The sequence below is a fragment of the Python bivittatus genome, unplaced genomic scaffold (genome assembly GCF_059951505.1).
Source record: "Python bivittatus isolate LINGU-HERP-01145 unplaced genomic scaffold, Pbiv_v1 ctg000610_np1212, whole genome shotgun sequence".
Classification (NCBI taxonomy): domain Eukaryota; kingdom Metazoa; phylum Chordata; class Lepidosauria; order Squamata; family Pythonidae; genus Python; species Python bivittatus.
In genome coordinates, this window is record NW_028277088.1 from 6,113,352 (window position 1) to 6,129,432 (window position 16,081).

A 16,081-nucleotide genomic window follows, 5' to 3' on the forward strand; every position below is an offset into this window, starting at 1 on the left:
ATTCAACCAGAATCTTAAATGCTTGTGAGAAAAGATGCTCCTTCCCAACGTTGTATCTAAAGCCCTTTAAAAACTGGTACATCAAAATTGCTCTTTTTTGGAATGCTGGTTGATGGACAAATTTTACACAAAACAAGTGCATTAAATTCAGAAGTCTCAACAGAAGAGCATTGAAGATGTTACCTAGCCAGGTAATGAAATGTCTACAAGAAAACTACCAAGCTCAGAGAACCCCAAGGACTCCACAGTTCAGAAGTCTATTTAATACTATGACTCAAGCTGGCTCTCAGTTATTTGTCAGGACAAAGAAAAAGGGTGATTTTTTATTAACTTTATTTGCTCTGATGACAACAGCAAGGTACATTGTCAGTCACAAGGGATGCCTAAAGAGTCCAAATATAACCATATCTGTATTAGACCTCCCAATTGCATTAAAACGGGTGGAATGGACACTACAATCCCCTTTCCAGAATTCTGGATCCTTCACCATGCAAAAATAAATATGCCCAAAAACGCACACATTACAGGAAAATGCATCTTAGATGCAATCATTTTCTCTTCAGAGCATCCGCATTTTATGGGATCTCGCTGTCATTTTAAGGTGAGAGAGGAAGAGAGGGAGTAATGCTTGCCCTAGGCACAATGCATACATTGGAAAAAGCACTTACAAAAATTTGTATATGGAGAGTGTGGATAAAAGTGGGCTTAATTCATACACCTTGGCCCAAAAGTGAAGCATTCTGTGAAAACAGTAAGGGGAGACTCCTTCATTTCTAAGACAGCGAGATCTGCGTATGCGTGCAAACATAGGCAGATATGCAGATTGCACACAGTAATATATTCTGCTCACAGACATGTTTATCTCTGCATGAAAACACTTGCATAGAACACGCTACACCACCATCTGTCAAATAAATCTGACATAATAAATATGTCATTGTACTTAACCAGTGCTAAAAAGAAATAGAGGACGAGAAGTCAAGAGACGGCTGCGTTTTAAAACAAATTCACTCACATCCACAAACACACACAGTCAAAATGGCAGAAATTAAAGCAATCAATCAAGGGCTCTCAAAATGTCAACATCCCTTAGAATAACATTTTGTTGTTAGCTATTGATTGGATCCTGCAGCACCAAATTGCAAATAGTGAATTCTGGCATTTGGGGAATAAGATCCTGCACTGGAATAACTTAAATGAAAACACAAGCATGCACTTTGGGGATTTGGAGAAATCCCAAAAATTTGGCTTTTAATTTTGCTAGAACATGGCCAGTAGAAATAATTTGTTTGTTTGTTCAGTAGATTTCTAAGGCCAAGCAACTGTGGGAATCTTACTGAGTTAGAAACCGTAAAAACCAAATATGACATTGTAAAGGCAACTATGTCCAAGAGGTAAACAATCAAACATCTTCATGTTCGCTTGTTTCTGGACACTGTGGACAATATTAACATTCTTACTTTTATTACGTGGATTTATTGGGTAGGATCCAAAGTCTGTGTGACCTTTTTTTTCCTCCTGTCCCCCAGTTTGGACTTCTGCACTTTTTGAGCCAACGTGGACTATGGAGATGAGGCTAGAATGGGTTGGGGAATAGCCCACATTTTCAGAGCAACATGATATATAGATAAAATGCCTCCATTCTTAAATTTAACAAATCATTTAATAATGGGCAGCAGGAGATTAAGAATAAAACACTGAGATTGGGGCTACAATACTTTGAATTTCCAGCCAACATGGCCCATAGGAATTCTGAGAGTTGCATCTCCAATGCCTCTTGTGATCACCAGATTGAAGAAGGCTGATCTTCGGGAAATTCTTCTGGATCTTCAGCCAATTTCAGAAGCACTGGAGTCAAGGCTCCTTCCACTGCACACATGAAAAAGAAATCGATTTTGCGGTGGCTGTAGTCCCAACACTTCTAAAAAGGGACACCACCAGGACCTCTGGGCACCATTGTTGACTTTCACTAAAGGTCCATGACATGCTTTTGCTTCAAACACACCAAAAAATTATGATTGGAAGAAGGCAGCACGTGGAAATCTCCCCAAATGTGGACTCTTTCTGGTCAGACTCAGCTTCACCCATTGTAAAATTTAGGAGGAAAAACTGGTTCTTGGCCAAGAGATTAAAAATTGAAGAAAATTGTTCCCACATTGGCAAATAGTTCCTTCTACCTAGGGGTTGTTGAGGAAAGAAGATGTAGAGATGCCATAACATCTCTTAGAATTTAACCTCCAAGATATGATTAGATCCTGGAGCATCTTTAGGGATGGTCCAAAGTCAAGACAGTGACCATGAGGATGCCATCAAAGCACAGCTCTTTTTTTTTACATGCGCCATGTTGTGATGCACATAAAAGGGCAAATCTGTCCTTAGAAAAAAGGTGACAATGACCTTGAGGCTTTGTCTTCTGATCTCCCAGAAGCCCAATGGAATATATTTCCACTTATAGTTTGGGGTCAATCATTCTCTCCTTTGCCGCAATCCATGGTTTGTGCAAACTGTAGTTTGCTCTCCAACTAGGACCACAGTGCTAACGTGCTGCCTGTCTGTAACTCCTTGCCTGTTGTGTATTTTTCTGGCTTCTCCACCATCCCAGGAAAACACACTTGCTTTAAGAAGTTGCAGACAAGCACTATATTCCTCAGCAGCATCTGGGGGGGTGTGTGTGTGTGGAGGAAACGGGGAGGGAATGTGTCAAAATCTGCAAGATGGCAGATGCGATGTCATGATGGAAGGCCCACATCTTGATGCTGGTGATGTTCACGTACCTGCGCATTCCAGAGCAGCTTTTTGCTTTGAATTCGAAGCAATGCCCAGCCCTGAAAGAGAGGAAACAGAATTCTCGGAACAATAAAATATCATTTGTTATTATTTCAGAATGGGGGGAAAAACCCAGTCTGAAATCCAAGATACGGCTGAGGTACCTGAATGAAAAAGATACACGATAAGGACACCCATGCTATCTGTGCCCTGTGGACGTTTATAGAAAATGCTGGACATTTTGATTCAGCAAATACATTTTTCATGAAAATCCATTCCTTCAGCCAATAAAATGGAAATTGGTCAGATTTCTTCCCTGGGGTTTTCTCTACAGCATGTTATATTAGCCTGTCTCTTAATTTGCTTATATTTGTTATAGGAAATTGGATCTTGGAAGTCATCTTGTTTAAAGTACACCAAAGAATAGTTTTGCAAACCCCCAAAGTAAAGCATTTGCCGTGACGATGCAAGATTTTAGAGAAGGGTGGGGCTTCTTTTTTTGATCAAACGGCCTTTTGTCATTGATTAATCTTCAAGCAAATAAAAGGTACACTGATTTCATTTGAGCCCAGAGTATACCGACCAGGTGGTGCACCAAATATTTTCCCCATGGATTGGATAACGTAACCCAGTGGTGCCCTTTGAAAATTTCCGAAGGAAAGCTTACTGGTCATTCTCTTAATCAGGAAGACCTTCATCTTCATCTTCCAGAGACCACAAAGATTATTTACAATTCGAGCCATACTTCTCAGCCAACCCATTTTGGGGGTGGATTCAAACTACAAAACTCTCGCCGAACCAAGCAACTTTGGGATTTACCACAAAGTGTGAAGCTAGCCCCTGTAGATTGTAAACATGGGTAACTAAACAAACCATGACTCGGGGCAGCAGGGAAATGCGGGTTTGCGTATAGCATGACCTTCGTAGAATCAATTTAGCGGAGATCGGTGGATAAAATAGGATCCGAATTTCACGGGGATGGGATTGATTCAATGCCGCCTTAAATAATACATTAAATAATTAAATAATAGATTAAATATTAATGAAGTCATGACGATTGTGGGCAGCCCATTTGATGCAGATTATTTTTACGAGATCATACTTCCTTATGATGTATTTACTAGAATTTTGGCGGAAGGTGAATTTGTTGTTGTCTGGGGGTGGTTTTTATTGTACAATGGACGGATTACTGCAAACTGCTAACAGTCTTGAAAATCAGCGGTATACAAATAAATAAACACATAAAAACCACTCTTATCGAAGCCAATCTGGATCAAAGATGGATCTACATCTGGTTGCCAGGCAACCACGGGTTGGCATTGCTTTCCGATCTTTGGAAGGATCATCTTGATGTATCTATTTTTTGACATAATAGGAGAGGCAGGTCCTCCCAACGTTGCTTCACCCACCAAACACGGGTGCCAGACTGCAACTCCCAGAATTCCTTCGGCCCTGCCAGATGGGAATTCAAAAAATTCCAGCCCTGAGCACATCTGGAAGGTAGTGCAAGATTGGGAGAGCTTTGGCTACAGGATGCTGGCACTGGAACTCTGAAGTTAGCATCTTAAGGATGCCAGGAAAAAGATTTGGCCCACCCACCACTAAGAAGCTCTTGATTTGTAAGATGCCAGTTTCCTATTTATGTTCTCCCCATTTAATTCAGTCAGATAAGGTTGGGAAGTTGAGAGACGCTGAGAAAGGGGTCTGCTGATGCACTGGCACCCAGGAACATCACACTCACATTGGACGGGCAATTATCCTCCATTAGTCCCACTGGCATGTGCGGGGGGGGTCACAATCAGCAAGATGGTGGGCGGAGCTTTGTCATGTAGCCCCGCCTCTTGGAATGTGCATGCAGTGCGTGTACAAAGGGGCGGGGCTTGCATCATGAGGTTCTATCCACCATCTTGCCCACTTCGATCCAACATGGACACCACGGGTTATTCCCCACAACGTGCCTTCCCGCTGTCTGATTGCAAGCATTTTCAGAAAACGGGGGTCCGGTGTAACTATTGACAGCCAATCTGCTTTTTCAGTTTCCTTATAAAGCAACCATCGCTGGAACCGGGCCCATTCAGTGCAAAAGGAGAAATCAATACTTTTTCTGATGTAAACTATCTTCCTCCCTACTGCTGGGCTTCCTATTAAGGAAAGCAAACACAGGCACATTTTGAAAATAAAAATATATCAGGAGAATAGATCCAGTGACTCATTCCAACATAGCTAAGTAGGCTGCGCTGTGAAATAAAGCTAGTGTTGCACCGAAAAATTGACCTGCACCTTTTCCTACTAGTTGTCTTCTACTTGCTTTTGAAAATTGTGTTTCAAGGAGAAAAAGATTTTGAGTGGAATGTGGTGGTGGAATTTATTCAGTAACACGGGAGGTAAGGCGTGTTGACATCTTGTCTCTCATGCTACGGCCCACCTTTTCAACTGTCTGCAGTCCTCTTGGCTTCCTATCATTTAAATCCCAATGGAAGACATAGTAGGGAACAGGTATACCCACAGAAAGGTCAAAGAAGTCAAGATGGTGGTCATGGACATCACACATTAAAAAGGGCGGGCTCCAATTGCACAGTTGTGGCCACCATCTTTTTTGACCTGCCCTGCAGACATTCATGACAAATAATTCCTCCTGTTGGGTTTTTATACACTTGCGGTTGTGGGCAACTAAGAAGGACTGAGAGCAATAGAACAAGTAAAAACTCAAGTTCAGACTTTCCCACCACCTTTAACACTCAAGGTAGCTCCAAAACATTTCCTCATGTAGAGGTGTATGGAGATGCCCTTGAAGAATGTATGCTAGCCATTATGTAAACACAAGCTTGCCCCATGAAGGGAGGAGGAAGTGAGAAAGAAACTCAAGAATGGCCCACCTTGATTCTCTTGAGGAAATCAAGAGACTGTCTCTCAAGCTTTCCACGTTCTATTATTATACCCTGCAACAATAAAGTAGATTTCCAGCAATTCTCGTGGAATCTGTTTCCTGACCTGGGCTAACATCTCCAGAACTTTGCAGTCACCTTCTAGCGCCCTGACACAAGGAAGAAACACAGCACCCTTTCTGATAGGACAAGAAAAGCTTTGTGGAAGATTTCTGCATTGTGTTCAAGACATCCTTCTCTGAAATCCCTGGAAAGGACTACATTCATCAAGAGTGTGCATATGAACTGAAAGCGACATCCTAGCCTTCTGTCGCTTTTGCCAGAAACTTAAAGGGGTGACTAAGACCAACTGCTGAAATGAGGCGAACAGACCTTTCGGGTCTGTCCCCCCACCCACCTCATTTGCCTCTAGCCCAGAGTTCACCTAACCATCGAAGAGCGTCTCCTCTCCGCAGCCCTTGCGTAAATTTTTAACAGATGGCCTGTAATAAGTAAATTGAAAAGTGCAAATAAGGTTAAAACAATTTTTCGTTATTGAATATCATTAGCTTCAAGGCTGCCCACTTTAAAATGCTAATTAAGTTTTCCTTCCCCTTTCGTGGGGTGCTGGAGAAGACAAATGGTGGGAGAGTACATTAATCTTATTTGCAAAAGGACCAACCCAGGAGGGGGGAAAAAACCCTGATGAATAGATCTTCATCCCTTCAAGGTTATACAGTGCACTTCTGATTTTTTTTTCCGCAGCTCGCACCTTCTCGGACTAATTAATTTCTTCTCTAAAATTAAAGAGAGGGTCAAGCTTCACAGATTAAGGTGCATGGATTAAAGAGGAAAAGGCACTTTTATCTGCCCCTGGGCCTTGAATCTTACTCAGAATTAGGCAGGCCAGCTGGCCCATGCTAAGGCCAGTTTCTTCCTTAGCAAGCTGTCATGCACATGTTCATCCAACAGGGGTGTCTGCAGGGTATGGTCGAAAAAGTCAAGATGGCAGCGATGCCCATAAAAAACGGGCGGAGCTTCAATCAAACCATCATGGCTGACATCTTTTTTTGACCATACCCTGCAGATATTGCTGTCATCCAAGAATCAAAAAATTACATAGCCTTCCCCAAGCTGGTGCCCTCCAAGGATATTTGGGTTAGACCTTAGGAATATGCAGATCTGCACAAATTCGGTCTGTTTCACTGCCCGCTTTACCTCTTTGTGCCCGGATTTCAAATTAAGCAGCTGCATAAAAATGGGCTGATCCATTTAAAAGCCAGAGAGGTTTGTTTCTACTCTTGAAAGCGTCCAGCGGGAATAGGACTCTTCATTTTTTCTCCCTTTATGGAACAAAAATGCCCCACTTTCTCATAGCAATGTGTGGAGCTCTGCCAGACAAAATTGGAAATGTACGACATTCATGAAGAGTAACATTACCTATGTATAGTATTACATTTAATTTCAATTAAAGCACATTTAGTATTGATTTATTGCTTTCTTTAAAGCATTTACATAGCTACCCAGCTCAGACAACATGGCTCTGGGTGACGTACAAAAAAGGGAAGAAAAATTAAACCAACAAATAAACGAAACCATACATACCATTAAAACCTACTGAGACCATACTGTGGTGAACAGAACTAAAACACACTATAGCTCTTTGAAGTGGGTCCTCTTCTCATCCTAACCCAAGGGCCTGGAGGAAAAGCCAGCTCTTAAGCATCTCCTTAAAGACCTGCAGGGTCAGGATCAACCGTATCTCGGGGGGAGATCCTTCTTTCTAAAGTGAAGCCACCACCAAGCCACCTTTCAGGTTCCATGAGTTGACATTGCTTCAATGAGGAATGTGCCCTCCCTGTTGGAGGGTTCATTGTTCTAGGTCTCCCCACTTTTGTCTGATACACAAAGAGACAAGCTGTGCACCCCAATGTCATCTATCAAGACCTAGGCAGCACACCTTCTCAGTCATAGCACCTGTCCTCTGGACCAGCATCCCCCCAGAGATCCTTACGGTCCCACCTTGATGTTCTAAAAGTCTCTGAAAACCAGGCAGTTGTCCCAGGTCTTGAGGTAGGGGGTTGTTGAGCTCCTGTCATTTTTTCTTTAGAGTGTTGATGATGATGACTGCACACCATCAAGTCATTGGTGACTCTTAGTGATAACATAGATAGATTTTCTCCATGACTATCTATCCCTGACCTGGTCCTTCAGGTCTTCCAACAGTACCCCCATCACTACTGTAACTGAGTCCATCGCCCTTGCTGCTGGTCGTCCTCTTCTTCTTTTTCCTTCCACCTTTCCCAGCATCCAAGACATCTCCAGAGAGCTGGTCTTTGCAACATGTGTCCAAAATAGCATAATTTGAGCCAGGTCATTTGTGCCTCAAGTTAGAACTCTGGGTTGGGTATTTTTGGGGACATAGATGACCTTTTTATTTAATTGTTCCTTACTTCTTTAATATATAGGCCACCAAGAGTCATTTGGAGCTGGCCTTTACATTTCATAAAATAAATAAAAATAAGTAAATGCAAATTTTATCCAGATCCAGATGTACAGCATGGGCAGTTTTTGCAACAGGGACTAGTGGGGAAGGTAAAGAAAGCCCAGCCATAAAGCATATAGATTGAATGAGGCCAACAAGAGAGAAGCTGCAAGTGATTACAAAAGACAGAGCCGCGGCACCCATATCCATTCACTCCAGCGGGCCCTTTTTGACATGAGCATCTGTAGTCTACTGAGAAACCTTTGGGCCTCCTGTCTTGGAAGACTGTACTTCAAAGCTCCACTGGATGGATCTCAGTCAAATCCAAGGCTGTTTGCCGGCTGAACACCAAAGGAGTCACTCTCTGCAAGGATGCTGTATTGATCGGCGTAAACTCAATTATGCTTCCCATGGGAAGAGCAGGAAGCACAAGGCAAGGGGTGCTCCTGAGCTCTCCAGGCCAAAACAGGACCAAGAGATGAGATGACCCATTAAGTTTTGTTTCCTAGATCGTAACATCAGGGGACAACTCATTTTAGCCTCACGGCCAGAATTGGAGAAGTACTTTAATTCTTCCTTCCCAAACTTTCTTTCCTCATCTTGCATTCTTCTTTGCTCTGCAAGGGAGACTACATACAGAGTCTTGCATCTTTATTTATGTAGGATATACTGTTTTGGATGTGCATAATGTAAGCAAAAAACACTGGGGAGAAGATGAACCTCCCTGGCTCCATAGCCCAGCTCCTAATTTTCTCCCTTGTCTGCCTCCTTTTGCCCAGACGCTTTGGTCAGAAGGAAAAACATGCTGCGTGGGCTTTCTCATCTGCTTCTCCCCTTAAGACCAGCATGGACACCCAGCACTTGTATGGATAAAAATGACATGGAACTGGTAGCATCCAAAACAACCCTTCTCTGCCCAAGGAGATGATCCTTTCCAAGAGACAAAGGGGGTGATGAACTTGCTAAATTGCTAAAACCCGTAGGTGTTGTTCCCAACTTCTCCAGAGTTGCTCTAACCTTCTTCCTCACGTATTTAAACAAATGCAGAATAGCACCTTAGCCAAAGTACCACAGGTAGCAATTTTGGTTGTATGGAAGCCCACAAAGTCTAGGACATCTTGATCGTATCGATGTAGAAAAGCATTCTCCATCCTGGTGCCCCCAGATATGTTGGACTACAACTCACACCATTACTCCTGAGCGCGGCCAGCGGTGACTAGATGGTAGGCACAAACTGCCATTTTATTTCAAGCCATTTTCCCCCTCTTCTGATTAAACTCTGAACTGTTAGTGAGAACAGCTGGAAAAATGCTGCACACTCTTAATAAAGGTATTGGAGAGTCCAAAAACTGTGACCTGATTGACCTAAACCTCACCCATTAGGTGACTGAGAATGGAGAAGGATGCTGAGGGAACTCAGAAATGTTTTATTATCAGCATTTGGAGATTTACTGAAAGACACTACCTTGTCCTCATGTGCACGTTTGCCTTAAGTATGGACTTTATCTTCTTCCTAATCAGCCCAGGAATAAAGTTCTCTGGGCAACCTCAACGTTTGCTAAGAACATTAAAAGTTTCTCAAAGCAATTTTTCAAAATTGTGCTCATTAATTAAAGTTTATGGTTCTACTGCAGGGGCCTTTGGGGGATGGATCAAAAGTGTCAAGATGGCGGCCACTGTGAAAAGCTCCGCCCTTTTTCTGTGCATGTCATGCACATGCACACAAAGCCATCTTGACTTTTTTGACTGCACCCTCACGGATCTTCCTGCAATAGAACTATAAACTGTAACAACTGGTCAGTGCAGGAGTATATAAAATCCACTCCTCTTCTGGTGTAGTCCAAAACCTGAACATAATATGACAGGACATTTGTGGGCCTACAACTAAAAAGAAGTCAATGTGTCAAGACAAGTCAAGTCAAGACGAGCTTTCCTGAAGCTGGGGTGCTCCAAGTACTACCCCATTTTGATTGTTCCCAATATATGGGGCCCAGGGCAATTGCCACCCCCTCAAGCAAAGAGAGGATCCCAAGTAGGAAAAAAATAAGACACCCTGTTTCAATAGATCAGTCACCTTTGTTGTGAGAATCTACCATAACTTGCTTGCAAAGAGGTTTTCTTCATCTGTCTGTCTGTGTTTCTCAACCTCGGCAATTTTAAGGTGTGTGGACTTCAACTCCCAGAAATCCCTAGCCAGCCAGGGAATTCTGGGAGTCGAAGTCCACACACCTTAAAGTTGCTGAGGTTGAGAAACATAGATAGATAGATAGATAGATAGATAGATAGATAGATAGATAGATAGATAGATAGATAGACAGACAGACAGACAGACAGACAGACAGACAGACAGACAGACAGACAGACAGTTAAAAGTTTTAAAAAGAAGATAAAACCTAACCCAAACTAATACAAAGTAAATAAAGAAAGGAAAGGAAAAAAGAGAAACAAAGGTGCAAAAAGATAAGAAGAAACAGAAAGAAGACGCTTCCAATTTCCTTTGCAGCAAATACAAGTATAATTACAAAATTATCTCTTCCTCTATGGTTGCAAAAACAAGCTCTCTTTTTTCTATCATCTAATATCTTCTAATCATCAAAACCACAGATCAAAAGTTCATGTTTTTCTAGTTTCGCGCAAAAAGTCTAGCTTGCAAAGAGATTCTCTTTCACAATTCTGGTGGGTGCCTTCAAGGTGTTCCGACTCTTCAGAATCCTTGCCACAATATCGGTTTTAAAATATCTCCTGCATTAGCCTCTCCATCCCAGGCAGACCTGCTCATGCGTGCTCTCCCCCCACCCCAAAAATAGTTAAATTGAAGAGGATTCAGCAGAGATCAAATTAGGGGTCCCCGGATTAACCGTGTCTTCTCAAACTTGAACCCCAGCTCTGCAGCTTCAGTTTGTCAGCCCTTGGAAAGCAAAACGTCTTCAGTAAGTGCCAACTGGTTACTTTCCATTTCCATGATCAAGGGCTTTCGGCAGCAAAGAAAATAATTTTTCATTGTGTCAAGCTTATTGGAGAATCAATAAACGTTTTGCAGATGGATTAGAGGTGGGTCTCAGGGACCACGGTGTTAAAAGGGAACGGCTGCAGCTTGGTATTCAAGATCCAGAAAACTGGAACGGAGCAAAAGGTAAAAGAAATATGCGAGAGTTAAATAGGGGAAAATGTTAATTCTGCTGTGACCCAAACCCTCTTTCTTTGAGCAACGTGCTTGCTTAAACGCCACTCCATTATGTTCCAAATAAACCTGCATTTCTTTATCTGCCAAGGGGACGTTTAGGAGTTGCAATCTTGCAAAAAAATGAAAAAGACTTCACTGTCTTGTTGGACACTGGAGACCTGCTGAAGATGTCTTCCACGCCCAGCAAGCCTCCTGGCTTCACAGCACAACCGGAAAGATCCTGGGCCAACTTCTACCCCATCCCACGAAAAACATCCACACCAAAATGCGTACGTGTGCATGTGGAAGTCCCATCCGAGATCTCAAGTACCACAGCCACGTTCAGGAGCCTTTTGCTGGGCGTGGAAGTCATCTTCAGCAGGTCTCCAGTGTCCAACAAGACAGTGAAGTCTTTTTCATTTTCTTGCAACATTGCAATTCCTAAACGTCCCCTTGGCAGATAAAGAAATGCAGGTTTATTTGGAACATAATGGAATGGCGTTTAAGAAAGCACATTGCTCAAAGAAAGAGGGGGGGGATATTTATTTACTTACTTACTTACTTATTTCAAGGACATGCTTTTGAAAAGAGAAAGAGCACGGGAGGGAGGCATCTTGCAACTCCATTTTGAGGTTCATGTCTAAATCAGACCACAATTGCAGACCATCCTCTCAGTTCTCTTTACCACCACCCCTTTGCCAGTGGCAATAAATGTTTGTTTAAAAAAGGAAAAGAGGCGAAGACAAGGAGGAAACTCGCTAGTGCTTTACAAATTGAAATCACGAAACTGACAACCAGCTGCTAGACATTAGCCTGCTGGTTCACCCACTGCACTGAGTAATGAAGTGCTAGCTGGGTTTGTGGCTTACTCTGCAGAGACAATCAAGACACTTAGCAACCTATGACTAGAACTAACTATGGTTTAGCATGCCATCTCACAATTCCAACCTTCTTCCATAATGCTAAGAAGCATCGTGCCCAGCTAAGTGGTAGCCACAAGCCCATTTCAGCTGATCCCCAGAAAGATACATGTGGTTGGGCCTGATTAGTATTTGGATGGGAGACCACCAGGGGACCCCAGAATTGTAGGCTAGACTGGAAAGTTTTTAAAAAGTCTAAAAAAAATCCCAGGAATATTTTTCTGCATTATTGGTGCTAAGAAAACTACACGGATAGGTGTGTTCATGGAGTCACCAGGAGATACGTCTGACAGGAAGAGTCTACCATTTTTGCCATTATTTGCTTGCAAAGAAGCCGGCTCCTCTTGTTTTACTGATAATTTTCAAGCCTCGAATTTCGTCTACTTTTCTCAAAGCTTGATTGTTTCATTAAGCAATTTGGGGTTTGTGGACTAGAGGAAGCTTAAATTTTCTTAGTGCTGGCTTCAAACCAGATTCCAAGAGATGAGCTGGTAAGTTCCCCCTGATCCTGTCTCCCATTGGAGGTTTGACTTCAATTCTAGCCTTGCCCAAACACAATCAGAATGAACAATGGAATTTAAGTTGATGCTTATTTCGCATTGGCGGTGTGAAGGTTCAGGCCACTTGAATTGTAACTCATTTAAAACTGGGTCACGGAAAGGAATATAGTCAGGAAATCACATTGCAGTTTCAGTCCATCACTACAATCCTGGAAAGACCTGCTAAATTCCCAGCTGATTAGCGGTGGTGCATGTTCAATCCAAATTTACACCAGCTGAACACACGTTCCTTTTCTCCTTCTGGAACTGTGCTTCTAAGAAAGGGGAGGGATCTGTGTCTGAATCTCAAAGATCTTCATTTACAGAAATGGGATCAAATAAATGATTCTCATCAGATGAATACATTTCAGCAATGCATTCGGCACAGCCCGGATGAGCTCTTTTTTAAAGCTAAGCCTTGACAAGCACATCGAGATGGTCAACGTGATGGATTTTGAATTTGTGGGTGGAAGAAAGAATAAACTGCAGGCCAGTACAAATTGTGACTTACCAGGCCAGACTTCAATCTCCTTTGCTTTTGCCATCAAGGTCTATAAAAAATAGAGACTACTGAGCCTCTATCAGACCACCAAACATGGTCTGTGTTGGGGCTTGGTGGGTCATTCTACTTTTTCAACCTGGTGATCTCTAGTTGTCTCAGGATTTCAGTTCCAAATTTGCTGACTAAGGATTTTTAGAGCTCCAACTCCTGAGCATCTGGAATATGCCAGGATGGATCCATCATGAGTTATTTTCAGCTACCCAATGCTAGAATGGTCAAAAGAAGAGTGTATAAGAAGATAATATTTCCATACCACTTTTACATCTCTCCCAAACACTTTGAAACTAAGCCACAGCTGTCTTCTTTACTGTTGGCCTCGAAATGCAGAGGACATTCTGAGATCAACATAAGCCAATCAGCACTCCTTCTGGTTGGCCAACTGATTATGTGCGTCAAGTTGGTCTCAACTCTTAGTGACCACAAAGATTTTCTCCATGACGATCTGTCCATAACCTGGTCCTTCAGCTCTTCAAACAGTGTGTCTATCACCACTGTAATTGAGTCCATCCATCTTGCTGCTGGTCATCCTCGTCTTCTCTTTCGTCCCATCTTTCCCAGCATTATGGACATCTCAAGGGAGCCAGGTGTTTGCACTATTTGATTAATTTCTGCTATCAAGTCAGTGTCAACTCTTAGTGACCACATAGATGGACCTTCTCCAAGTGAATCTGTCCCCAACCTGGTCCTTCAGATCTTCAGAGCTAGGTCTTTGCATAATGTGTCCAAAGAATGATCATTCATACTTCACTTCCGGGGGAGGCATGGCAAACTAAGCACGTCTCCATAAGAGTGGAAACAATGACCACAGCAAAGACCAAAGAACCAGTGAGTAGACCCACGTGTGCTCCAGACAGCTGCTCCTTGTGAGGAGACCGCAGCACAGCGGTCTCCCGTGGGATTGAGTCCCAGGAGGCGAAAGGCTCAGCGATCACTCTCACAACCATGGCGGAGCCTTTTAAAGAACACTGGGTTTGCTAAGCTCACTTTCTAATCACTTTTGGAAATTGCCTATTTAACTATATTAGGGCTATTAGAGATGGAACGATAAGTCTGAAAATCCACCTGGTGAGTAACTTCATTCTTGAACAGAAGAAAAATTAACTGTAAGTTTAAGTATTTAAGGAATTGGAAATAAACAGCAAAAAGCGAAATAGGACTATTTGATCCAAGAAAGTTATAGACAAATTAATGGTCCAGACAAATTTGGAATATTGAGACTTTTACTATAAGATTTTAGTTTGTATTTGTTTTTACTATTGCAATCAAAATCTTCAATTAAAATTATTGCCAAAAAAAAAAAATCCAAAGTAGGATAATTTGGATCTGGTCATTTATGCCTTGAGTGAGAACTCTGAGTTGATTTATTTGATGATCCATCCATTTATTTTCTTGACTGTCCACGGTATTCTCAGGAATCTTCTCCAACACCAAAATGGCCAGGAGGAGAGCATTAAAAAGCATCATACAATCACTGCCCCACCCAGAGCTGCTACAACTCCAGGAGCAATAAAAATCCCTTCTCCGCTCAAAAAAATTAGAAATTAAAGAAATTGCTAATGCTTTCCGCTTCCTGCCTGTTGGTACGGTAGGAAGTTAGGTGAGCTACAGTTGTACAAGCTGCCTTGGCATTATCCCTCAGTAGGATTTAAAAGCATGGGAAGATATAATAACAATAAAACAGTATGTTTGCAGTAGATACATTTCCTAATACTTCTAACCATAGTTGCCTGTCCCTGGAGTGGGGGATACAGGGCAGTCAGGCTCCAGAAATCCCACTTTAAAATGCAGCAGGGGTTGAGTTGGGCTGCAAATTTATTTTTTCTAGCAACTGCCTTGAAATGGAATAGCTCAGTTCAGCCTGGGAGAGCGAGAGAGGCAAACGATCTGCCTGTAGAACTTGCAAATTGAAAAAAAAAATGAAAAAGAAAGGAACCGCTTTGCTCTGGTTTCAAAACACCAAGCTCTCAAAACGAGCAAACATCATCTGATCAGGTAAGTCCAAAGCTAATTTGAAACTGTGCAAAATCTTTGCTTGAAGTGCACTAGAGTTGTGCATGGATGTTGAAGGACCACTTGTGGTGGACCGTGATAAACAGAACAAGCGCAGCATTTATTCCACAGTTCAATTTAAATTACAAAATTAAGGAATGTTTCACACAATTGTGGGTCCAGTTTCTTTCATTCTTCCGTATGCTTTTCACGTAATCCATTATTGATAGATTCTCTTAGAAGATGCTATTTTGGCTTATTCAGCACTTCCTGCTCAAGTTCCATGTATCTTTTAAGTAAGGGTTGGTAGACCTAAAACAGAAAGGAAATATTATGGGTTAATAAAGACCACCCCTGTTGTGTAGGATTTTATCCTCATAACCAAATACATTACTCAGATACAAAAACCTGATATTGCTTTTATTAATAGGTGTTCCTAAGTGTTTGACTGATCACATGTGCAATGGCAAAGACTGTCAGCACAAAATGTTTGACAGCGAACTCTTTCAACTGATGCTCTCCAGATCTTCTAATTAACAAGGGAGATGTGCAGCTTAAGGACAAGGATTGGAGGTCCCCAGAGACCTCCAAAAGCTATCACCAAATTATCACTTTTAATGTGGAAGAAAATTCAAATGACATGATTGGGGGAATTAATTAATTTAATTTTAATTAAAAATAACCTTAAATCAAATCAAATCTAGTTTTTGTCCTGATTCATCAATCCTCTACTTTTTGGAGTGTTACCCCAGCTACTAGGACACTCAAGGACAAAATGTACCACTTGCTCTAG

At 42.1% G+C, this 16,081-nt stretch overlaps 1 protein-coding gene across 8 annotated transcripts in view; it reads right to left on the reverse strand.

The window, feature by feature from the left end:
• Nucleotides 1-14,481: 14,481 nt before the first annotated feature.
• Nucleotides 14,482-16,081, reverse strand: part of XYLB (xylulokinase) — an 84,397-nt gene continuing 82,797 nt past the window's right edge. For 3 of the 8 annotated variants that reach the window (XM_088150850.1, XM_025166731.2, XM_088150849.1), the window contains one exon: nt 14,485-15,600. In XM_088150850.1, coding sequence (XP_088006976.1) covers nt 15,535-15,600 — 66 coding nt within the window. In that variant the 3' untranslated portion in view covers nt 14,485-15,534. Of the gene's footprint in view, nt 15,601-16,081 lie in introns of all 8 variants that reach the window. The other 5 variants (XM_088150846.1, XM_007428356.4, XM_088150847.1 and 2 more) reach the window with 3 other exon arrangements.